This window comes from Sitophilus oryzae, unplaced genomic scaffold (assembly GCF_002938485.1).
Source record: "Sitophilus oryzae breed Bouriz unplaced genomic scaffold, Soryzae_2.0 scaffold_168_pilon_pilon, whole genome shotgun sequence".
NCBI classification, from domain to species: Eukaryota; Metazoa; Arthropoda; class Insecta; order Coleoptera; family Curculionidae; genus Sitophilus; species Sitophilus oryzae.
In genome coordinates, this window is record NW_022146379.1 from 314790 (window position 1) to 341941 (window position 27152).

Below are 27152 nucleotides of genomic sequence, written 5' to 3' on the forward strand. Positions count from 1 at the left end.
CACCCCTATAACCCAAGTAGCATAGGAAGGAGAAAAAACTATTGACCACGGAAAATTAACCTCTATTTGGAATTTTACTTATACTTAACTTAATAAATTTCTTGTAGGGAATAAAGTGCGAGAAATCTAAAAATAAGGTCGTAAACTAGTTAATAATAACCTAAAATTATGCCTTTGAAAAGTAGCAAAGTTGGAGTTAGCTGGCATTGTTAAAATCTAGTTACTGATAACCTATTGAGGGCATTCAGACTACAGGGACTTAAAGTAGGTCAAATGTTACTTTATTATAACCTCAAATTTGTCTCGGGGGTCGAAGCACAGAATATCTAGCTACGCAACAGAAAAATACTCGAAATGAAAGAGCTAAAATTGCACAAATGAAATACTAGATGGCGCGACAATATCATAATCAGAATATAATTGGAAATTTTCAATTTTCGGTTTTGGATCGACGACACATCGACGGCCTTGAAGCTCGGCTAAATATGCACAGTTGCCAGATTCAAAAAGACTTTAATTGGCATCCCATTCTTTTTCTGGTGTATAAAAATTTCTTCCTATTCTTCGTTTCTTATCAGATACACTTATATTAATTATTCGTTTGGCTTTTAAAATAGTTTTAGGTTTAAGTATATTATTAGAAAACATATGCTCACAAAATACATTTTTAATATATGTACACTACTTTATTATGTTAACTAAGAAAATAACTTTAATTACCTTTAAAATTAATAATATACAGGGCGATTGATAGTGATATTTATTAATGCTGAAACGTTAGTAATGAAATATACGTTTAATAATAATGGAAATAATTAATAAATTATTTCCATTAAAAGATTTCCAATCCAGTATAAAAAATGTTAATTGACTAAAAAAATATTATAATAACAAATTTCTTCTGTTTGCTACGTTATTTATATAGACCTAGGTAGATTTTAAAAAGTGACACAGGTACAATTAATAATATATTAGTTCGGCATAAAAGTTGCTGTCACGCAACGTACAATAAATTAAAATTCGTAAAATAAATTAAAATTATTAATTAAACAAATCTTTATAAAGAAACGCAAGTATACCAAATTTTGGCCCAATCGAACTCCAGGAAATGATATCATAATATTTCTTCATGGTACCATAATATTGCAATGTCAGAAAAAATACGCAAGTACAATCAAATATGAGCCCAATCGAACGTCAGAAAGTGGTATCATAATATGGTACTATAGAAGGTACCACTTTATATGCATTATAGTACCATCATATTACAATGTCACCGAACACACGTAGTATACAAAGTTTAAGATCAATCGAACGTCAGAAAGTGGTATCATAATATGGTACTATGGAAGGTACCACTTTATATGCATTATAGTAGCATCATATTACAATGTCGCCGAACACACGTAGTATACAAAGTTTAGGATCAATCGAACGCCAGGAAATGGTATCGTAATATGGTACTACATTATGGTACCTCTTGATGTACTTCATGGTACCATAATATTGCAATGTCATCAAAAATACGCAAGTATATTCAAATATGAGCCCAATCGAACGTCAGGAAGTGGTATCGTAATATGGCACTATATTAAGGTACCAGTTTATATGCATCATAGTACCATCATATTACAATGTCACCGAAAATACTTACTATACCAAAGTATAAGTCCAATCGAACGCCAGGAAATTCAATTACAATCAAACGTCACAAAGTGATTGTAATTCAGCTCGTAAGATTTAACTCCAACCAACATGGCAAGTTAAATACCTAAAAGTTTGAAAAAAGAGCTCTGATCTATTTTAATATATTTAAATGATGTAGCAAATTTGAAGGTAGGCTTTATAAGGAAGTATTACAATATGAATTATACAATGGCAACACTACATAAAATTATTTTAAATTTCGTTTGTAGAAAACTGTTTTCTTTTAAATTTATTGCCCTCTATTATGTAATAGCTAAACTACCGCATCAAAATATCTGATTTGGAGACAGGCTTTAAAAAGCCTGTCTCCTTTTGATACCTACGATTTTATACGTATAACGAGGAGGCTTCTGTTGCATAGCTAGATATTCTGTGGTCGAAGGCATTGTTTGGTTTTCAAGTTAGGTTAAAATTTAGTTGTTAATAACTTTAAATGAGACCTTATTTGGAGGAGTTCAAATTAGGTTGAAAATTTAATTTATTTCGGCCTCATAAGTCGCTATTATGCTTCGAAGGTAAAAGTGACTTAGTTTTTTGACTTGGAAGAAGGTCAGACATACGACAGGTATAAATTACCTTTTTAATTTCCTCGGGGTGATTTCCGTTTAAAAGTTTTCCAGGGATTGTTACGTCATAGCACATTACCTTGTTCCCACTGGTGGGGAACGAAAGAATATTCAATGCGTTTCTTTTTTATTACTGCCACAATCTTAAACGTGTCCATTATGTACAATAAAACAAAAGTCCTCTGTAATAACACTCACAATCCCAAAACTCAAAACTTTTAAAAATAATAAGCAAAGAAAATTAATTTAGTTTTCTAGTTAGTTAGTGTTCTAGTTTAGGCCAGTTCGGTAATTGCATCGGCCAGCAAAAGGATAAAAATTTGACATGTCACGTGACTCTCAATAAAGATTCTCATTTTAGGACACATGATTACTGTCAAAAGTTAGTCGGATTCCTTAAAAAATTCACAGATTTTGCAACATGCGCAACCATCATAGGCGTATTGAAAATACCAGACACAAAAGTCGGCGGTGGTCAGCAATCCCTGTTTTTTACATTTTATATTAACTTGTGACGTCATTTGGAAAAGCTCAATAGAAATATAAAAGCACTAAAGCTTGTTTGGAAAGCAATTTGACATTCGTGACGTCAGCACTCCGGCAGTCTAACGTATCGCTAATTGCCATTCGCAAATATATTCCAGATACGTATAGTGATATTGAATTAGTATTTTGATATTTGATTTTTTATCGTAATGGCTTTTTATAAAAGTGAAGAATTTAGTAAGAAAAATATTAATGATGGAGATGAACGTGTACGGATTCATGAATGGTCACGATCATGGTCACGACACTATAGAAATGTGAGGTATGTATGTATACATAGAATTAATGGCATTAATTTGCAATAGCACCTCGACCCCACAGTTCCATTATGGAGCCAGATTAAACCAATCAGAATGAGTATTATGTTACCGTAAAAGCCCGAATATTGGTTGAGCTCGAAATATGCAAAAAAGGTCACTTTAGGTTAAGTTTAGATTAGGCCTATATTTTTATTAATGCAAAACCAACTAAAACCTAATTCTAATCTAACCTAAACTCACACTCTTTTTTGCATATTTCGAGCTATTACCTGGGTATTTCTAGGTTTAACCAATATTCGAACTTACGGTGTAAATTTATGGACCGTCCATAAATTTAAATTCGCCGTACAAAAATAAGTAATAGTTACTGCAGATAAAATAAATTAAAATATAGTTCCATGATAATTTAGTTTGGAGCTTCTTTTCATCATACCTAGTAAAAACCCGTCACAACCACTACTCATAGTATGTATACCTATGTATTTTTAAACATCATTATGAGATTTGAGTCATATGTGCCCATAATATGAGTAGCGGTATTGACGGTTTTTGTTATGATGAAAATGTTGTGTGATATGAAAAAGCAACAAAATATATTATTTATTGCAGCAACTATACCTAGTTTACATTCAGTATGTTCAATTAATATAGAACATTATAGCTATGTGTGATTTTAAAAATTTGCTACCATTATATTTTGATAGTTGAGTTTTTGAAATTATTTGTTAGCTTCTTAAACAAAACAGACCCATAATAATTCAAATCTTTATCATCCAAGACTTCCAAGAATTATAAAGTAATCTCGTCAAAAATTTTTAAAATTATTGCATGCCTTAAATGTTTGCAAAGTTAACAAAATATGTCTTTGATTACCTGCAATTAATATATTTGGTCCAATTTATCAGTTCTGCATCACATCCGAAATTCAGATTGAGTGTGACACAACGAAGACTCAATGTGCAACGTGAACGACAAAAAATAGCAAGTAAAAAAAATTGTAAAGTCTTAATTACTAATTACACAGTCGTTCTCTCGAGTTCTCCTGCCTAAAATCTATATTGCCTTCTCTAAGATTTTAAATATAAATGATTGAAACTCATACAAGTTTACCACAATTAAATTATTAAATTAATTATTAAATCCATAATTATATTAAAATATAACACTTACGAAGTTACTAAATATTAACTGTTGCTACTTAATCATTTAATAATTCTGATAAAAACACGCTTGATTATTTATTTTAGAAATCATACGGGCTATAATCATTAATATGACTTTATTAACAATACTTAAATCAAAATTTATTTGAAGGAATGCTACTGTATTACAATAATTGTAAAACAAGTATGTAATAATAACTCGGAATAATTATTAAAAACTGCTCATCATTTTTATAGATGTCGGCGTCTTGTCTCTATTATTTTATTAGCCGTTTAGCTATAGTTTGATTTCAGATAATGCAGATTTTAATGTGCCATTTGTGTTTTTTTATTGGAATTATTATTTTTAGCATATTTGGTATACTCTATGAAGTTATTTTTAAGTGCTCCTGTCTATTTTTTAATTATTAAAGTGCCTTTAGATACAATTAAAATTAATTAATTGGTGTATAGTATTTGTATCATGGGTTTGTTTATTTTTTATGAAATGATTTTTTTTCCTATTAAAATAAACATAGCTTACTAAATCACTAGCTAGCCATTTTTAAATACAGGATATTAATTAAGTATCTGGCCAAACTTCAGGAGGTGATTCTTTGAGTGTTTCTAAGGTAAAAACTTCATATAAACATGTGTCCGGAAATGTATAATTTTAAAGATACAGGGGTGTCAAGGTGTTTTCTAATAGACCTTTTTTATTAATATCTCAAAGATCCGTTAGCCGATTGTGTTGAAATTTCGCCGTGTTGTGAAATTTAATAAGTTAGCACTAATTAAATGACAATTATTATTTACAACAATATTTAAACGATAAAAACTTATCCCAATAAATATTTGACACCGCCTTGAATTCATTTGTTTTACGTTGGCGGTGGAAACCATGCAAGCTGTTAAAAAAAAATTATTAACATATAAAAAAATATAGGTCTTAATAGCCTAATTTTTATCGAAATATATCAGCAGATCCGATGAGACCCGAATTATTATATATTTTGGAACTTAATGATTTAATTAATTATTCCCTTTAATGCATCGATTGTGCGCATTTTCCTACGCGCCAAGAAAAAAGTTCCATTAGTCTAAATTTATTATTTATGTTACTCCGCTCTTTCACGTATAATTTGCCCCCTGCTTCTCATACGGAAAGAGTTAGATCAAATAGCCCAACTGTACTTAACAACCCATGCCTTGACGCATATTCTTTTTTATAATAATATCGGCTTTCAGAGACTAAACATCCATAAAATAGTTGGCCCACACTAATAAGACCTCATTTCGGCCCTCGGACGGCCTTGCTCTATTCACGACGTGTTCACAAGTTGATTAGGCAGGTTATTGAACTCCATGTCGCCTCTAGCATGTCGTTTTTTCAAAGATGGGTCCCATATAAACGCGGCTAGAAGTATTTTCAACACTAAAATGTCATTGTCAACCGTTAAGGGGACTTAACAGGAAAAAGAATAAGTGATTTTGAATCCTATCATAACGACATTTTTATTTTAGAACATAATGGTAAAGTTTTAGCCTAATTTCTTCTCGGAAAACTCGAAATATTCCATTCCACGTTCCCTAGCCATCAATAGTTTCGAGTTAGAGACAATCGACCTCATTTTAATAATACGAGACATTTCCCGAGCTGCATATTGACGAGCTGTGTTCCTTTCGAAATTTGGCCCTTATCTTTAATGTTCGCCCTTGAATCGAATGCACCGGGGAGGCGTGCGAGCAAATTCCGTAATACGCTCGGATATTCGCTGAAACAACCCTTACATTTCCTACGTGGCACCCTAAACCGCCCTGCAATGAAGAAGTTATGTGTCTCTATTAGCATTTACAATCGGGAGTCGATTAGCAATCGGCAGTTGTATAGTAAAATGTTAATTTTACATATGGTTCGTCGATGCGGTTCGTCGATATGATACGTGAGTCCCTTTGGAAATCTGTCCATTGTCTTCGTAATATTTCTTTTGATGGTGTTTCCCCATTTTTTCCACAGAATCTGCATTCGCAGTTGTTTAGGCCTTTACGTGTTCCGAAGTTAATTTTCAAAATTACGCGACTACAATGGGCTGTGGAGATGAGAGCAAATGGACCTAATTGGAATTTCGTCATGTTTAGTGATGAAACAGGAATAGGCTTAGTGTCAGACTCGCGACAAACTTTGGTCTGGAGAGCATCTGGAAGACGAGCCAGCTTGATTGCAGCTCAGGCTCGTGTCCCCTTTCAAGGGGGAAGCATTATGGTATGGGTAGGTCTAATGCACGAAGCTCGAACTCCTCTTGTTTTATTGATGGCACAGGTGCCTCATTTCGAGGGGCAGTGGGGGATGAATTTGTTTACATGGACGATAATGCTCGTCCCCATCGCACTTTAGCGGTTCGCAAATTTTGTGAGGAAGAGGGTCTAAGAAAACTGTGGTGGCCACCGATATCTCCAGATATGAATGTGATCGAGCATGCTTGGGACATGCTAAAATGTCATATTGCCAAAAGGAATGATAACCCCCCCCCGTACCTTAAATGAATTGAAAATTGCTGCCCGCGAAACATGGGAAGCCATTCCTCAAAATCTTCTGGACTACTGAATTGAAAGCATGCCACGTCGTCTCACAGCTTGCATTGAGGATCGAGGAGGCAATACAGACTATTAGTTGTGAGAAATAATTAAAATTGTTTTCAATATTTTCTGTTAAATATTATTTTTTTTTTGTTGATTTTCACTCATTATGAAATAAAATTATAATAACAGCCTACTTGCACTTAGATTTTTAAATTTATATTAGTCGTGTAGTAAGCCAATATGTCACAAAATATAAAAAGAATCATATTAAGTCCAAAATAAAATAAAAATATCGTTATAGGCAATAATTTGGGCCATGTGTATATGATATAGAATTTAAATTGCATTTTAACACAAACAATATTCTTTATTTTAACAAAGTTTCTAGTCTACAATATACCAATAACTTTGCGTTATAGATGTACTATTATTAACGGATTATTGACTTATTTAATCGAAGTGCTTTCTGGGACCTAAAATCATACGTGGAAGGGTTGTTAAGGCGGATTTCGTGTGGTAATATTAGATTTACTGACACTCCTCTACGGTGCATTACACTAAAGAGTGAACGCCAGAGATAAGGACCAAATTCCCTAAGTAATAAAGCTGGCTAATATGCAGCTCAGGAATTTGCCGTAAAATCAAAATGAACCCGATTGTCTCTTAATAGCTTAGTAACGTGCATTAGAATACTAAAATTGGTGGTTTAATAAATTAAGTATGCATAGAATAGGTCGTATAAGTGCCTGATGCTGAAACTAATTTACCATTATAACGTATACTATAATATTAGTGTTTTTTTTGAAAAACATACTTAAAATAATAAAATGCATATCTTCGAGAGCAAACATTTTAATAATTTACCGAGGAAATAATTTGCTGGGTTAGATTTTAAAAATATAAAAAGGATTTACCTATTGATTTGTCTATGGTGCAGATAATGAAAAAAAGGCCGATAAATAGGTATATATGTATATTTTTATTTATTTAATAATATATCTGAAACTATCGAAATATATTTACTCATATCTTAGGATTATCTAAATTGATCTGGAAGGACGTCAAAAATGCAATAATATACAGACTATTCCGTTAAAAAAATCATCCCGATCCACTCACACTTTTTTGGGCCAACCTATAGAAGTTAAAATATTTTCCTGAAATACATTCTAGTAATGCTTTAGGTTTGAACTTAACAAACTTCTCAAGTTTTTTTATTTGAGGAGCTACAGATGCCCAACGCACTATTACCGGACCCTGTATATTTAAAAAATAGGAACGCCGAGTTTTCAGTTTGTTATTCAGGTTTTCAATATAATAACATCTATAGTCCGGTCAAAATAAAGCTGAATTTCGGTACATACCTTGGTTACCCACTATAATAAAGAAGAAAAAAGTTTCCATTGATCTCACGTCTGCTAAAAAGTTATTGATGGCCAAATGTCAAAATTTTTGGTTTTTGATTTTTCTCGTAAGGTAAGTTTTTATTGTAGAAAATTTTATAATCTACAATTTTGGTCTGAGCTATTTTTTTGAAAAAACTTACTGTTTACGAGAAAAATCGAAAAAAAAACAAAAATGCGGCATATCCAAAAATAGAAAATTTCCAAAAAAAAATATATTTTTTGCTTAAATTTTGGGAACCACTGGATCTTTTCTGGATTTTCTTTCTTGTAAATTTAATCTACTAACTATGTTGCCATATTATGAACAAATTATATTTTTAACTAAAAGCTAAAAAAAATTCCACAACATTTTTCAAAACATTCCAAATTTTCAATTTTTTTTTTGTGAAAAAACCCCTCAGAATCGTGTTTTTGGGGTCGAAATATACTTATCCCTAAAAATATTTGCACTTATTTTTTAGACTCACCTTGTATAAATTTATTTAGTATAAGACCTTTTAAGGTGTCTATTTTCACACAATGGAAATAACAATAAGCAGTTTTTAGATAGATAGATATGTAATTCTCAATTTTACAAATGAAAACAATTAGCCACAATTAATCCTTTCAGCAAAGTTTCGTGAAGATTTAGCAAGTTGAATAATTTAACTTAACGAATTTAAAGTACAATGACTGAAACGGAGAATTGCTTTGAGCAAAATTGGAACTGAAATTCTGAATTAGAAGTAAATCAAAGTTATTTACATCAGCTTTTATTCAGCAATTACTTTATTAAAGTTGTGAGTTCAGAAATTATAGAGTCTGGGGTCTATCACACACATATGAGCGGAGATAATGAAATAATTTTGTGTTGTAAACTCTCTGCGTTGCTTAATTATGATGAGTTTCATTTTTCCCTCTGCGAAAGTTTTCGAAAACGGTTTGGTCTCTTTTCTCCTTCTTTCATCTGTAGTCATGGAAATCGACGACTGTGATTCGTCCGAATGGAATTTTTTAAAAATCAATTTTGTCAACCAAATTTACCATGATATTTCAATAACTGTGATCACCAAACCCGAAAGAAATCATACAGATAAATAGTTATTTTTTATACAAGACGATAAAATGGTATTTTATCGTCGACCGAAAAGATTTCGGAAATTTTGAATTTTAAATTGTGGAAGGTTATCATACGATTTGTTGCTTATTATCATACAAGTTGAACTTTAACCTTCAATAACTTTCCAATCCATTGGGCCTTAAAATAAACACGGCGAAAACCAAGATAAATAAATGCTTTTATTGTCAAAAAATTTTACAATTTGTAGACAAATGTAGACAAACAAACAAACAAAAAAGAATACAAAACACTATACAAATTACATTGTCAGTCTTATTGTTTAAAATAAATATCTATAAATGTTTACAATGTCAAAGATAACGGTCGTTAGTAGGAGAAATATTCCACCACCCAACATACGAGTATACGGACAATGCGTAGACACGGTAAATAAGTTCAAATATCTGGAACCTTGACCCCGACTTAGAAGTTACATCGTGTATCAACAAAGTTACAGGCTAGATCAATGTTTAACAAAATGAGAAACCTATTATGTAACCGATCACTCAACATTAACATACGTCTGCGTTTTGTCCACTGTTATGTATACTCAGTCCTCTTATAAGGCTGTGAGACATGGCCGATTAAAATGAACACCATGAGACGGTTGGAGTGGATCTACAGAAGACTCATGAAAATACCCTGGACAGATGAACTCTGACAGACAAATGAAGAGGTTCTTGAGAGGCTTAACAAGGAAAGGAAAATACATGCAAATATAAAAAAACGAAAGACAGCATACCTGGGCCATGTCATGCGCAGTAGTAGAGGAAATCTTGTGAAGTTGATTATAGAAGGAAAGGTAGAAGGCAGAAGAGAACTTGTGAGACGCAAGCACCCTTGGTTGAAAAACTTACGAGACTGGACGGGACTGAACTCACACTTACTGTTTCAGGCTGCACAGGACAGACAGTGTTTCGCCGCAATTTTTGCCAACCTTCATTAGAAGATGGTACTATAAAAAGAAGAACTTTCAAATGAGTCGTTTAAATGAAAATTCATATCAGAGCTTTTTTGAAGAACGTTCAATTTCCTACAAGAATATGTATTGACTTTTAGGAAATGCTGATTTGTTAGAACGCAATAAAATTCCATAAAAGAAATGTTTCTCCGTGTTATTTAAATGGGAAATATATAATCACGATGAGATTTAATATTAATATTAAAGGCTCAAACTTTACCAGGATTTTTTTTTCATCATCCTGAAGGATATTTTTATGGTAACTAAAAAGAAAAAAATCTATTTTTATTTGGTGCACACTAGTACCAATGTAAAAACATGAATCTAATGAATACCTATTTAACTAAACGTTCTCCAAACCAGTGTGAGTACATCTCAATTGCAAAACTTCTAACGAGGGGTAGAATACTCAAAACTACAAAATCTTTTCAAAATGTTTATTTAAAAAAAAATTGTTTAAAAATGGGACAATTTTAAAATTGGAGCCCCATTTTTAAACAGAATTATTTTTTGATATAAACATTTTGAAAAGATTGTGAGGTTTTGAGTCCCCTACCCCTCGTTAGAGCTTCTGCAATTGAATACCTATTTACCACATGGCCAACATTATTGCATATAACGATATTTTTAATTTATTTTGGACCTAGTATGATTCTTTTTATATTTATGGACATACTGGCTTACTACATGACTAACTAATATAAAATTAAAAATCTATGTGCAACTAGGCTGTTATTATAATTTTATTTCATAATGAGTGAAAATCAATAAAAACAAATTTCATTTTAAACAGAAAATATTGAAAACAATTTTGATTATTTCTCACAACTAATAGTCTGAATTGCCTCCTCGAGCCTCAATGCAAGCTGTGAGACGACGTGGCATGCTCTCAATTAAGTTGTCCAGAAGATGTTGAGGAATGGCCTCCCATGTTTCGCGCGCAGCAATTTTCAAGCAATTAAGCTTCGGAACACATAGAGGCCTCCTTAAATGTAATCCTCTGTCATTGAGTCTTCGTTCTATGGTCTGTCTTTTCTCATTTTTTTTCAACTTTTTTCAACTCATTTTTAATAGCAGTACTAGAAAGCAGGGGATTGCGTCGTGCAATTATGGATATTTAACGGTCTTGCACAGTAGTATTAACTCTCTTTCTGGGCCAAACCAAACCAAACATCCCTTTGGTTAACTCCTACAATTTCAGCTATTGCAACTTGCCGGTAGCCCTGTTGAGACAGTGTTACTATTCTGACTCTACTAAACTGTGAAATAATGTTTCTAGGCATTTTAAGGCCAAAACAATGGTCACATTTCTTCTGAAACCCAAGAGACCACAAATCGAAATGTGCAAGAATTTGAAATAATATTGGGTCTAAACGATAAACATTGTTTACCATATCCATTTTAACAAAAAAAATGTTTATTACAGATTATCAAAGCTATGTATAAAAAAAGATCCTTTAAATTCCTTTCCGTATATTTTTAAACGATATACCCAATAATTTTGGCCATGTGTCAATGATGCTGAATGAGACATGTCTTTGAAACTGAATAAACGCACAGTGTAGAAGTTTCCATGCGACAAAAAGTGAATCGACTCGTTATATTTGAGAGTAAAACACCGAACTTGAAGGTTGAAGAAATGAAGAACCGGCCTGAAAACGACTTTTATCATTTCGGTGCGGTCGATTTGAAAGTAGGTTAAAACACAAACATCTGAGTAATATCCGCATTTTTGGGTTCGACACTTTAACTTGCACCTTTCGATGACCGAATTTAGTGAGGAATTTGATATAAATATTAATAAGTCGATTAATTATTACCAAAATTGTTTCAGTCGGTCTTTGACTTTGAATATCAATAAAATCTGATTAAATTTCTTAATCGTCTGTAGCTGGTTATATGTTTTTTTTGTTTATTACAGATTTATAAAAATACGGTTCATATCAAAACTCCAAAGCTTTACTTGCATACCGGGTGCGTCTCAAAAGTAGCACCCCTATATTTTTTTTTATTTTTTCAGTTGAAAAACCGAGATTTGGTATGTTAGTATATGACATAAATTATGACTAATTGACATAGACAAGTGTTTTTGGTCACTTCCTGTTTCACTGGAAATGACTACAACTTTTGATTTTAGAAGTGGAACCCTCGGTATATTTCTACTTTATTCGATAGAGAATGACACTGAATAATCGAATGACATATTATATGTCAGCTTTTTAAATTTTCGTATATGGTTTATTTGAAATTGTAACATGCGGTTCATAACGACAATTTGACTCGAAATACCATGTGCGTGAGATATGATTAAAAATATGATTTGGGCATCTTTTAACCGGATTTACCCGGATTTTTTAGCCGGCCCGGACATGACACGAAAAACATTACACGCTCAAATCTATTTTTCCAAGGTTCTTTGTTTAAAAATTAGTGTTTTTGATACAGCCATGGCACTCTAGACTAAAATTTAAAATACGATTTTTTTTGAGCGAAAATGTCAAAAGTTGAAATATAATATATGCCATTCTACTCAGAGGTCATTTTCTATCGAATAAAGTAGTAATATACCGATAGTGTCATTTAAAAATCAAAAGTTGTAGTCATTTCCGGTGAAACAGGAATTGACGAAAAACAATTGAATACGTCAATCTTAATTTAAGTCATACTTACACTAATATACCAAATGTCGTTTTTTTATCTAAAAAAGTTATTAAATTTAAAAAGCCGAACAGTAACGTATATGACTTTGCAAACATAAGTTATGTACAAAAGCTAATAAACCTTATACTGGGTGCGTCTCAAACGTGGCTCACCTCTATAACTTTTTAATTTTTTCAGATCAAATAGCGATATTTCGTATATTAGTATATGACATAAATTAGGATTGATTGACGTATTCAATTGTTTTCGATCACTTCCTGTTTCACCGGAAATTACTACAACGTTTGATTTTTAAATGGCACCCTCGGCATTTTTTTACTTTATTCGATAGGAAATGACACTCCGAATAGAATGACGTACATGTCAACTTTTGACATTTTCACATATGGTTTATTTGAAACTATAACATGCGGTTCATAACGATATTTTGACTCGAAATACCAAGTGTGTGGTATCAAATTATTCGTAAAAAAATGCTTTTTGAAGCCATCTTGGTCCCGTTTGGAAAAATTGAGATGTGATTAAAAATACGATTTGGGCATCTTTTAACCGGCCAGGACAGAACACGAAAAGCATTAAACCATCAAATCTATTTTTCCAAGGCTCCTTGATTAAAAATTAGTGTTTCTAAACCATTCATGGCACTCTAGATTGAAATTTAAAATACAGTTCTTTTTAGCCAGAATGTCAGAAGTCTATCATTCTATTCAGAGTATCATTTCTCTCCAATAAAGGGTGTGTGCGAGTGTGCCATTTAAAAATCAAAAGTTGTAGTCAACTAAGTTGTAGCAAACAATTGAATACGAGATTGAATACGTCAATGAATCCTAATTTATGTCATAGGTATATTAATATAACAAATCTCATTTTATTATCTGAAAAAATAAAAAAGTTGGGTGAGCCACTTTTGAGACGCACCTGGTATATCAATGGATAAAAATATATAAACTCTGTATTCTTTTTTACACATATTCCAAGGGCGAACGAAAAAGTCAAAGTTGAAATAACTTATTTTTTACAAGTTTATATAGGTGAATCATCAGAACTTCCTCGTTTATGGAGGGTTGGTACCCTCCATAAACGAGGAAGTCGGAGAAACTTACAACAAATGTGGAAACAGGATAATACGGTTTTTATCCTGTTTCTATATTTGTTAAATAAAGTATTTTTTTTCACACCATCCTGATTTGTAGAATGTAGAATGAGTAAGAGGGGGGGGGTTAATCACCCCCCTTCTATTTCTAACCCATCGTACTCGTGTTGTAGAGGGGACAGGGTATTTCCCATCCTCCTCTGACAACAGTTCTTCCTCCGAGGGTATAACTAAACTAACTTATTTTTTACAAGTTCATATAGGTGAATCATCAGAACGTCCTCGTTTATGGAGGGTAGGTACCCTCAATAAACGAGGAAGTCGGAGAAACTTAGAACAAATGTGGAAACAGGATAATAAGGTTATTATCCTGTTTCCATATTTGTTAAATAAAGCACAACAAAATTTCTCCACAACTTATTTTGGAATCATATTTTCAAAATAAGTAAATTCCTTTAATATCAGTGTTTTTTAAGCGACTCAATTTAGCGCATTTTTAAGCTCCAGAAGAGGGCTGTTCGATATTCACTGGGACTAAATAGCAGAACTCATTGCCAGGACTTTTTTACAAAATTAAAAATATTAACTCTTCCTTCCTTATTTATATTTGAATCGTTTGCCTAATACGTAAGCATGTATCAGCTTCTCGAGAAAGGCCTCACACTTATCCAACGCGGAGCAAGATCTTTATCTACCTACCCCACGTTCAGAGTTAGTTGAAAGTTCAATATTATACAACTCGAAAAAAATGCACAGTTACCTACCATTTGAAATCAAATCCATAACATCATTTTCTTCATTTCGCAAAGCATTGAAATCTTATTTACTAGACAAGGCTTTCTACGCCGTAAATGGTCAGTGGTCTAATATTTGCTATTACTATATTTGCTATATTTACTATAAACTTTCATAATATTTTTGAATCTCATTTTTATTTTTTATTCTTTGACATTGTAAACATTTATAAATGTTTATTTTAAACAATATGACTGACAATGTAATTTGTATACTTGTTTTGTATTCCCTTTTGTTTGACTGTTTGTTTGTTTAACTTTACCTTTGTCCACAAATTGTAAAATTTTTTGACAATAAAGTTATTCATTTATTTATATTTACTTATACTATAGAAGTTGTTTTATCGGAGTTATAATGTAAATATCTATAATAGTAGGATTGTGACTCCCATTGTCACTCCCATCCTTTTATATTAACGCATTAATAAGTTATTTCGTGTTTTAAATTGTCTTGACAAATTGCTACATTTTTCTTTCGTACAGTTTGAATACACGCAATATTAAAATATGTTTATTAGAGCTTAGGCTCAGGAAGTCAATATCGTTTTTTAACCCAAAACTCCGTCTACGTTACTAAAACGTTTGTTGAATTAGTCGAGCATTAAATATTTCAGAATTAATTAGCATATTATATACTATCATCGTTTATGGTCCACAGAAATTCTCTAAATACATGCATTATTTATGTTTAACTAGCTGGAGACGACACCGATTTTACCGTTCTCGAAATATAAAACGAATTTTTAGGTCACATTTAGTGGCTTAAACAGTAATAATATTGGTAATAAATATTTAATATAATATCTAACAAAAAAAAAATTGAATATGATATACAGAGTTGTCCACCACATACGACACGGAGTATTGTAGCTAAACGATTAGATTTTTACAAATTGTAAATTTTAGGTTGGTTGAAGTTCCAAATAAGTAATAAATATTATAGATGTATTTTTTTAAATGGAACACCCTTATATTATTCTATTTTTAGATTCTACAATTGAAATAAAGGTAAATTTTATTAAGGTTTATGATACTTAAACCTTACCGTTTTTGAAATATTTTCAATTTTATGAATTTGCAGTAAAAATTTTAAGGCTTATTCATTTCTCCAACGGTATCGAAGTTTTTAATACAAAATATTTACTGAAATTTATATATTGATTAGATATTGTGTTGCAATAATAAAGAAAATACTATCTTATACAGAGTGTCTAAAAATTTATTTTAAATAATTACTAGATTTAAACGGCAATAACTTGTTTATTTTAAATGGAATACCTTGTATGTTTTTCGAAAATCAGATGCACAATTTAATTGACTATCAAATTGTATTATACCATTTTTTACCTATCTCTTCATGTTTTCATAGAAAATGAATTTTCTTATAAATTAGACCTCATTTATCACTATACCCATGGAATATTGACATTTTAGCCATTTTATTTATTTTTTTAATGACGCAACAAATTTTCAAAGAGATACGAATATTGTCGATATAGTTCGCTTATTTGATTAAAAGATAAAAAGCAGTTTAAATATTTTTTGTTAAAGAGGACTAATGAATATGATCCCAGTATTCTAACTACATTATTTGACTGTTTACGTTGATTAATAATAATTGCTTTAAATACTAAAAAACTGAATTTTGTATGTGTATTAGACACTATGGTAAAAAGTAACACCTTGACGAATGCTTATTTATAACAACAGAGACTTTCATTGTCGTAACTTATTATGGTATTGATTTCTGAGTCAAATCCACAATTATATAGAATAATTTATTAATTAAAACAATTAAGTGCAATTAACTAATTTTTGGGCGGAAATAATTGTTGTATATTAATAATTAGTATATTGGTATACTTTTTTACAAAGATTTAAATAGTTTTATTTTTGTAAACAAATGGCCTTGCAATATTATTATTTTTACTTCTACATATGTTGCTTTAAAAAAATCTAAAATGTCAATATTCCTGAGTATAGTGATGAATGAAGTCTAAATTATAAGAAAATGCATTTTCTACGAAAAGTTGAAGAGATAGGTAAAAAATGATATAATACAATTTGATGGGCAATTAAATTGTACATCTGACTCTCGTAAAATATACAGGGTGTTCCATTTAAATTAAACAAGTTATTGCCGTTTAAAGCTATATAGTAATTATATAAAATAAATTTTTTGACACTCTGTATAAGGTAATATAATTTTTATTATTGCAACACAATATCTGATCAATAAATAATCTTCAGTAAATATTTAGTATTAAAAACTTTAATACCCTTGGAAGAATAAAGCCTTAAATTTTTACTGCAATTTCACAAAATTGAAAATATTTCAAAAACGGTAAGGTTTAAATGTGATAGACCTTAATCAAATTTTCTTTTATTTAACGTAGAATCTAAAAATAGAATAATATACAGGGTGTTCCATTTAAAAAAATACAATAATTATAATACTTTTTAATTATTTGGGACACTCTGTATCTTATTCTTAAATTATTTTTAAATTGTAGCTCTATTAGTTCTTCAACGCACCCAAAACTTATAATTTGTAAAAATCTAATCGTTTAGGTACAATACTGTATAATAGGTAGAAAAAAAAACGGCGACAGCGATGGTTAGGAAGCGAAGAAAGTTGTCATTTTATATGTAAAATTATATGGAGAATGTCAGCGATCGTTATTTCTAAGTCAACCGGACAATTTTTTTTTTGGTCATACGTTATTATACCAAAAAATTGCCAATATTGAGCACAGGAAACTAAATATTTAAAACTAATAGATTAATTAGATCTAGAAGCTTTTTAAGTAATGCAAAATACCAGTGTATCTACCAAAATTTGCAGAATATTTATCACAATTTGTATTTTCAAAAATCTATTGAAAATTAAACTAGACATAATATTTTTGCAGGATATTTTATCGAAATATATTAATATAGCTGAAGGGGGATTGTCACATTTTAATCTCGCGCAAGTTTTGAGAAAATATTAAATGAGTTGACTTCAAAATATAATTCTTTCAATGTAATTTTACTAACATCTAATTTACGTCTGCGTTTCACTGCCTCTCTAAGGAAAGACATGGGTGCCGGGCCACAGCGGCATCTAAGGCAACGAAAAAGCCGATGAGCTAGCTAGGCAAGGATCATCGGCATCCTATCTTGGTCCAGAGCCATTACTGGGAATACCCAAATGTATGGCCCGTGGTGCACTAAAACTCTGGATCAGGGAAAAGCAGAATGTCCATTGGAGAAACAGACAAGGGCACAGGCACAGCAAGGCTTTTATCCAAGGACCTAGCCCTAAACCCGCAAAAGAACTGCTAATGTTTAGCAGGAATAAAGTGTGAATTACAACAGGCCTCTTGACAGGACACATGGGTGTCAAGTGTTACCTGAACAAACTCAACCTGTATCAAGGAAGTCTTTGCTGTAGACTCTGCGATAAAGAGCCTGAAACATCGGAGCACATAATATGTCATTGCGAGGCTCTGGATCGCAAGCGACACTTTTTATTTGGCAAAGCTAGGCTAGAACCGGAGGAACTATGCTCCCATCCTATCAAGGACCTGCATAAGCTAGTGCAGGGCACAGGGATAGGAGAATGTGTGCATCATAAGGAAACTGCAAGTCGCACAACGTCCAATGAAACGAAATGTTGGGAATAACTCCAGAGACCGTAAAAGAATAGAGTGGATTCGACAATAGATCCAGGTAATAATGTCATTCGCAGAATCAAATCCCATGAGTGGCACGGTACTGGTCAGAACACCTGGCAGAAAAACGGACAACAGATGGACCAAAAAAATTATAGCATGGTACCCACAAGGAATTAAGAGACCTAGAAGAAGACGGACCCTGAGATGGGACCATAATATTAGGAAATTAGCAGGGATAACTTGGCCCGCATAGCCAACAATAGACAACAGTGGACCCAACTACATGTGTATGTCATGCGCAGTAGCAGAGCAAAGCTTCTGAAGTTGATTATAGAAGGAAAGGTAGAAGGCAGAAGAGGACTTGGGAGACGCAAGCACTCTTGGTTGAAAAACTTAAGAGACTGGTGTAGCATTTTCATTTTACAAATGCTACTTTTTTTTATTATAGACCGATTTTTATTATTGTATCGATATTCTTTTTACATTTCTACAACACATAAATTTCGGAACGCTTTCTATCGAAAGTATTGGATCGTACCCTGGTGTATCGACAAGACGGGAAACGTCAAAATCGTCACCTCGGATTTGGCCGTTGCTGAGGTCACCGTGCCATTTTGAGAATTAAATTTATTTGGCTGATATTTTTCACAATATGGGAAAAATATTGTGATTTTGTTATCCTATAGATGGTTGAAGAAGGTCCCATATAGTTTTTGATTGTTGAGATGTTAATGGATCTATAGTTTTGGTAAGATTTTCTTTGACATTCCATTCGGTAGAAAAAACCTTCACATGCCTTTCTTTTAGATTCCCGTTTTTTGATGAGAAGTGTCCAGCCCTTATTTGAGAAGAAATGTTAAATAATTATTGATTGTGTGCCTTCACAATGAGGTAAATTAATACCTTCGTAAATTTTTCGAGTTTTTTAAAATGTAAGGTTAACTTATACCGTGCATTTCTTTTTAGGTTTTTCTACGTATTTTTTCTGCGTATTTTTCTCAACGTTTTTCTTTGGATTTTTCTGCAAGTATTTCTAGACATTTTTCTAGACGTTTTTCTACAGTTTTTCTACACTTGTGTCTAGAAGTTTTTCGCCAAGTTTTTCTTACGTGTTCAGTCACCGAAGTAATCAGTAACAGCCTGTTCGGTTAGATTTCAGCCCTGCACCCCTCTGAGGAGAAGTTGGATGCTGTGATGTTTTTTATCATTAAGAAGATCCTTTTTTTGGTATAATTTGGTATACAAGGCCAGTATATTTTTTTATAGTAAACTAAAATGTTATTAATTTGATTTTAAATAATCATTAGTGTGTTAAGAAATTAACTATTCTTAACATTTTACATTTAACTGGTTAAGTACTTGCCTTCAGCATTACTTTAACCATTAATTTATAAAATTTAACGTTCTGTTACATTTTGTTATTTTTTTTAACACTTTAAGTATTTGCCTTCAGCATTGCTTAAATTTTACTTGTATTTGATTATTAAAATAATCATGTTATATTGATTGATTATTCATATTTAACATCTATTTATGTTAACCTTTTATATCATTACGATCTTTGACCAGTAAGGGCAATCTTGGGTACAGATTTTAGTTTTTTTCCCCTTAACTATATATAAACAAAAAGGTTCAAGTCAAAGTTAAATATTTATTATTCGAATATAACCAACACCGTCTCTAAAAGTATTCCTTTTATATTATAATTGTTGGAATAATATCTGAAAAGACATAATTTGATTTCAAACAAGTTTTAAGATAGAGTTTCTTAAATATAATTCTTGTATATTAATGTATATAACTGCTGTGCCGAATAGGTACCGAATATTTCTAACCAGTAATAAATCTTATTTTTTGGGTATTTGAATTGTTTCATTGGTTGATCCAGTTTCTCAAAATATTTAATAGCTATACTAATTTTAGTTTCTAATCAATTAATACACTTGTACAAATTTCCTTATTTCAGTTTGTACTATCCTTTGTAAGTATTAGCATCTTTTTGAAATAAGTGGCGCCCTTTGGTATGCAGTGTAAGATATAGGTGGGTATCATATTTTTAGTCAAGTGCAGAAGCAAAAGCTTGTTCCCACTGCCTCCGATATAAGTGTAGCCGTTCGCAATATTTTGACTTAAATTTTCAATAAAAGGAAAGGTTTTGTCACACTGGACTGGACTGAACTCACACGAACTGTTTCGAGATGCACAGAACAGACAGTGTTTCGTCGCGATTGTTGCCAACCAGATGGTATTATAAGACGGGCCCAACTACAATATGTGAAGGAAGCTACACCATAATTTGAAATGGTTGAATAAGCTAAAATGATCTACGACATTTTTGTCATTTTTGACATATCCGAATAATTCGTACTTGTAGGCTAATTGTAAATACACTTCTCAAAAATGAAAGAATGTGTCTCATTGACATTAAGTTACTGCATAAGCTGCATTTCGGAGGGGGTTCATTTCTGATAATATATGATTTGGTAAGATGTGAGTGTCCTGTGAGGGGTCTAACAACTTTACAGAAAGATCCCCGTTCAAGAGAATATATATTTTGATACAGATGAAGAAGCGGCATATTATGTGATCTAAGTTTATTAGATGTCCCATTCCGAGTCCCATTCATTTTGAAGTATACTGAAGAACACTTTTTTGTGGAAATTTCTGAAATCGACAACGGATGGAGTTCCTTCAATATTCTGTAAGAATATTGAGGCCACGTTGCCTCGTTAGCTAGTTTCTCTGTTCGGTTGGCAACAACAAAAAAGAATGTCTAATCGAACTGAAAGTTTTTAACTAACAAAAAAAAAAGTGAGACATCCTTCGTCAATGGCCGCCCAGTTTGTCCAGTCAACTCACAAGCAGCGTGTTTCAATAGAGTTTACATTCTTGCGATGGTACAACAGCATGACAGAGTTTCCAGATGGTCACCCGTCCATACATTCGCATCGTCAAACGTCGCTTAACTTTGGTAATCTATCGAGAACTGGAGTTTCGATAACCGATGCTTTGTAACAAAAATATTCCGAGGCTATTGACGTAATAATTTAGAACTAAACTTTAATACCAATAATGTCTTTTTCGATCTATTAATATATTATAGTTAATGTTAAATTCGAATGAATTTAACATTACTCTTTTTATTGATATACGCGTCAATATTTCAATTTACTGAAATGAAATAATGTAGGTATTAAATTTTATAATATATTATTGATATTAAACTCTAAACATATATTTAATACCCATTTAAATTTTATAGCATATGCCTACCTAAATGTATCCGGGGTAATAATATTCAAATTATAAAATACACTCACCGCCACAAAAAACGGGCAGCATAAAAATTTCATGTATTTTAAAGTTTAATATATTTTGTTCTAATGGGCTGATTTTGATGATTTTTTAAGCAACTTGTAGCTAAATTATTTAACTTTTTAGTATCTGTTTCTAAATTAAAAATGAAAGGTTCCGTCTGTCAATTATACGAGGGAAAACAATATGTTGAAAAAGACAGTAACGATTTACAGCAATTTTAGTATTGAAAGCATGCATTTGCCTTTGGGTCCTCATCAACACGCGTTTATAAGATGGTGTTTATTGTTTTTCTAATGCCACTATTATTGAAAAATCATATTATTATTGTTTATTGACGTTTACTCTAGTAGAGATAGTTTTAAGTTCTAAAGTATCGACTAATACTCTATCGATCATGGCAGAGATCAACTTTTGAAATAATAATAATATGATTTTTCAAAGACAGACATAACCTAAATCAAAAACACTATTTATTCGTCTGTTGACTAGGACATTAGAACCACAAGCAAAGATATGGTTTTAATGTAAAAAATACGACAAAATGTTAGTGTCTTCTTCAAAAGCGAATATCTCCAAAAAGTATAAAGCTATTGAGATGAACCAAAAAACAGACTATCGAGAAAAGATACATCTAGATGACAAAATGATTTTTAAATTCCATGGTGTGTTAACATACTCCACAGAGTGTTTCAAACTTTCACCAAATTAACAAAAAAACTTAGCTTAAAACTCATGAAAATCGGTCCAATAGAACTTAAAAATTTTAAGGTGCCCGTTTTTCGTGCCGGTGAATGTAAATAGGGATTCATCAAGTCAAGTAGCTGATGTTTTTAAAAACTATTTGACTTGACTTGATTTTCAATTGTTACTACTAGACTTGATATCAAGCAGTTTCAAGCTACTTGGTATTGCATCTTGTCGCACTGCGCATCCTATAATAATGATTGGACATCGGTCATGTAACATAGATGATAATATCACTTAATATTATGAATGCTGATAAAACATCGGTTGAAAAATATCGATCTTTTAAAACATCAATGGTTAGTCTTGACACTAATAAAAATAAAATACTTGTCCATTTAACGGCTTAGAAGTTACAGGTGTGAAGTATAGTATGTATGTATGTGAAGTGTGTTCAAAATCCCTATTATATGGCCTAACTATATCTAGATAAAGCAATTGACCGAATCATAATCCACCTTTAGATATGGTTTCCTTGTTTTTTAAAAAACGACGCATCAGCAAATTCAAAGTGATATTTGTAAATTTAGTGATACTAATATGAAATCTCAAAACTAGTTCCATACAAAAATGGTTTAATTTTGCCTTTATAGTTGAATCAATACAACTTTGGGAACAAGTGACTACAGGACGAGGCTTTTGCTTACACTGGCTCGCTACACTAATCATACGCTGTTTGCTTAATGCACGAAAATTTGAATTTGGCGCCACTATTTGTGTTGGTAGCAAATTTAAAACTGACGGGCGTTTGTCAAACTTCACTTTTAAAAAACCACGTGCTCCCAAATTTGTGTTGGTTAAACTATATAAATACCTTAATTTTCTGCGATTTCATACTGTGGAACGCCACCGGCAAAAGACAACAAAAACATGCCAAAATTCAACGTTAGGCTTCAACTTAGTTTCTAGTTTCCAACATGATTAGGGAATATACTCGTACATATACATAGAAAAATATGTTTTATTAAATCTTTAAGGATAATCTATATTTACTTTAATAAATAAATTATTACTTTATTTGTTTTTTATTGTTGTTTTAATCCGCGATTCTTGTTAACATTAGAATTTAGTTTTTTCAATTAACTTTATTATTGCAGAATTTTGTGGTTGATTAAAAATATCAAATGAAACTTAATACAAAGTAAAGTAATCAAGTATCTTGACAAAAATCAAGTACCTAGTTGTGAGCAATAGCTTGACTTTTCAAGTACTTGAAATTGTAACTACTTGACTTGAACTTGACTTGATTTCAAGTCAAGTCAAGTCAACTAGTGAAACCCTAAGTGTAAAGTAAAATTTTGTAAAATCAATATTAAATATTCGAGGGTTAGGCCAATCAAATTAGAGGGTTTACTTGGAAAAACGTGTTGGAAAGCTAATTATGGTCTTGATTTGTTCAGTTGATATGAAGGATAAGTATCCTAGTTTTGCACAGTTGCTCGTTCGCCGCTCGACCCAGGAGGACCAAAAGATGTCAAAATACTTGGGCTTTTTCAGATTTTTGCCTATAATTCCGAAACGTTGCGTTCTAGTCAATATTTCACTATTATAAAAATTGAAGACCATTAAATTCTGCATATAACGAGTATCAATTCGTTCAATTCTGTCCAATAGTATCAATAGTCCTGTATCTGTCCTGTATCTGTCCAATAGTCCAATAGAAATCAAAAGATGAAGCCTTATTATTTTTGAAGTGCTGATATTTACATATTTCGCTGCTAAACGCGTTAAAGTGACATTCAAACGTTCGTCACACGGAAACGATCATTCTAAATAATAAACCACACAATAAAAGACACAGAGAATCAAATTAGCATTTTACATCAAGTAATACATGCCGAGAAAATAAAAATTTTGGCATTCCGTCGTCCAACAATTCTGCGTAGAATGAGTTATCAATTCGTTTAATTCGGTTCAGTAATATAACTTATAGACTACTATAAACTATACTACTGAACCGAATTGAACGAAGTAACATAATAGATGCTTAAAAATAGTTATATTTACCAGTTTTGCCACTTCAAAAGAGCATTTCTTATCCAACGACCGTAATAAGAAACGTCTAATTAGCAAACTCCATAAAAAGGTAGGTGATGAAGGATTTATTGTGAAAGTAGCAGAGGAAGATGCTGATAGACTCATTGTTACGACTGCAATTGACTTATCCATTGTTATCCATCAGTAATAATTGTTGGAGAGAACACAGATCTGTTGATCCTACTTAAAATTAGCACCTACCACCTCAAAGATTCCACTAATTGAAGCCTGGGAAGTGTGCGAAGGAAAATAATTTGTACTCTCCCAGACACCTCAAATACTCGGAGAATTTAAAATCAAAATTTCTGTTCCTGCATGGTTTCAGTGGATGGCATTCCATGTCATTATTGTATCAGCAGGGGAAAATTAAGTTTGTCAAAACTTTCGAAATGAACATAGACTTACAAGATGCTGCGTTCATCTTCAAAAATAATAAGGCTTGTGCTGATGAGACAAATGCTATAAAATACCTTGTAGCCATTTATGGTGATCCTTGAAACATACCTTATTAGCCGTTATGTACGATATGTTCGCCAAAGTAGTAGTCAAGACAAACATGAAGATAGCAACCCTTCCCCCTATCCCAGTGGGGATGGAAAACAACAAAATACGGCTTGCAAATTTTAGTATACAATAATTTTAATGTTAACTAAATGAACATGTGTATTATTTTAGTTCAGAATACCTCTTTTTAAGTAATTTCGTGGAGAGTTAGACGGAACGCGAAAATTTTCAATTACCTCAGCATGTATCAGTTGATGTAAAATTGTAATTTGATGCTTTGCAACTTTCATTGTATGGTTTAATATTTAGAATGATCATTTCCGTGTGACGAACGTTTGAATGTCAGTTTAATGCGTTTATCAGCGAAATAGGTAAATATCACCATTCTTCATCTTACGATTTCTGCCATACTACTGGACCAAATTGAACGAATTGATACTCATTATATGCAGAATTTAATAGTGGATTAATAGTGAAATTTCGGAATTGTAGGAAAAAATCTGAAAAAAGTGCAAGAATTTTACCATCTTTTGGTCCTCCTGGGTCGAGCGGCGGTCGAGGAACCGTGCAAAACTAGGATACTTATCTTTCATGTCAACTGAACAAATTAAATCCATAATTAGCTTTCCAACACTTTTTTCCAAGTGACCACTATAATAGATCTTATTTGACTAGCCTAAGTTATAAAACAAATATATTTTTGTCTCACCTGTTGCCGCAGTGGATGCTGCCGCTGATGGATCAGAAGGATTCGAGCTGAGAAACCTCGCAGTTTGTTCTAAATTTACAGCCACCACATGATTTTCGAAAAAATCTCCCAGTCTTCTACTAAAAAAACTTTCCAGAGAATCTGAACTTCTCCCAGTATCACAACTGCTGTTATTTAAAGTCACATTTTTTAAACTTTCTAAGTACACACCGGGTATTATGTTAAAATTTTCAGTTTTTAAAACACTATCTACGTAAGTTTTTAGTTCCGCATCTATGTCACTGGAGTTTGTGTTTGGATCAGCGCAAGCCTCAACTGACGATGTATAAGCCAAATATAAGAATATTAACTTTAAAATAAAGTTAATTCTAATGTGATTTTTATCCAACTTTTCCATTTTTCCGGTTTGGTTGGTGATTGGTGCGGGTCATTCCGATGTCAAATCTGAAATAAATAAAAAATATATAAATAAAAATGTATGTATGGGATACATACGATGTTGTTTTACATCTGTAAATTTGTACACGGGGAAGGTATTATGAGAAATAATTAATACGAGCCCTAAAACAACTATATGTTGGGACAAGGATATATTTTGGAATTATTGCCCTGGTTTTTCAAAATGACTGAAAAATATATTATGTTTAAGTTTTTAAATATACCCTAAACAACTTGACAATATTTTTATGAATTTGTAAATCAATCCATATTTACAGTAGCGGATTTTGCTCATAAAAGGACAAATTTGCTGACAATTAAATGTTGGGACAAGTATTTTTAAATAATTAATATCATCATAGGCGGCTTTGCTCTGACGTCACAAATGTCGCAAACTGTTTACTTCAGCATTGACAGCTTGCAAGTGACTCGATACTTTGAGTAGTGAGATTTACTGTAAGTAATTTTAATTTTTTTAATTTTCATTTTTTTTAATTTAATTCAAGTAATGGTCCGTGAAAAGCTACAAATCAAAAACTACGCGAAATTATCATTCGTCAATACAGTACGGGAAAAACAATTCGAAAAATTTCTGATGATTTAAGTATTCCAAAAACCACGGTCTTTAATATAATAAAAAAAAATACGGCGAATCTGCCAATGTAGACGTTAGGGGTAAAAGTTCTGAAAGGTCAAAAGTTGCATCTCAGAGGGATTTACAAAATTTAGTAAAAATTTGCGAGAAGAAGTACTCTTCGCGAAGTAGCAGTTAAATGGAATACTGTAACAGGTTTAAATATATCAAGAGAATGTTGCCGAAAATATATCCATAAATGCGGTCTGGGGTTTTACAAGGTAAACTTTGTTTTGTGTGGATAATCAATTAGTTACCTGAAGATTATTGATACAAATTCTTATTTAGGCTAAA

General features: G+C 31.9%; 1 protein-coding gene across 1 annotated transcript in view; it reads right to left on the bottom strand.

Moving 5' to 3' along the window:
• The window catches only part of LOC115880981, a 78931-nt gene that overhangs the window by 23539 nt on the left and 28240 nt on the right, over positions 1-27152 (bottom strand). The window contains exon 2 of the mRNA XM_030898326.1: positions 25787-26230. Within this exon, the coding sequence (XP_030754186.1) occupies positions 25787-26183 (397 nt within the window). The 5' untranslated portion in view covers positions 26184-26230. The remainder of the gene's footprint in view (positions 1-25786; positions 26231-27152) is intronic.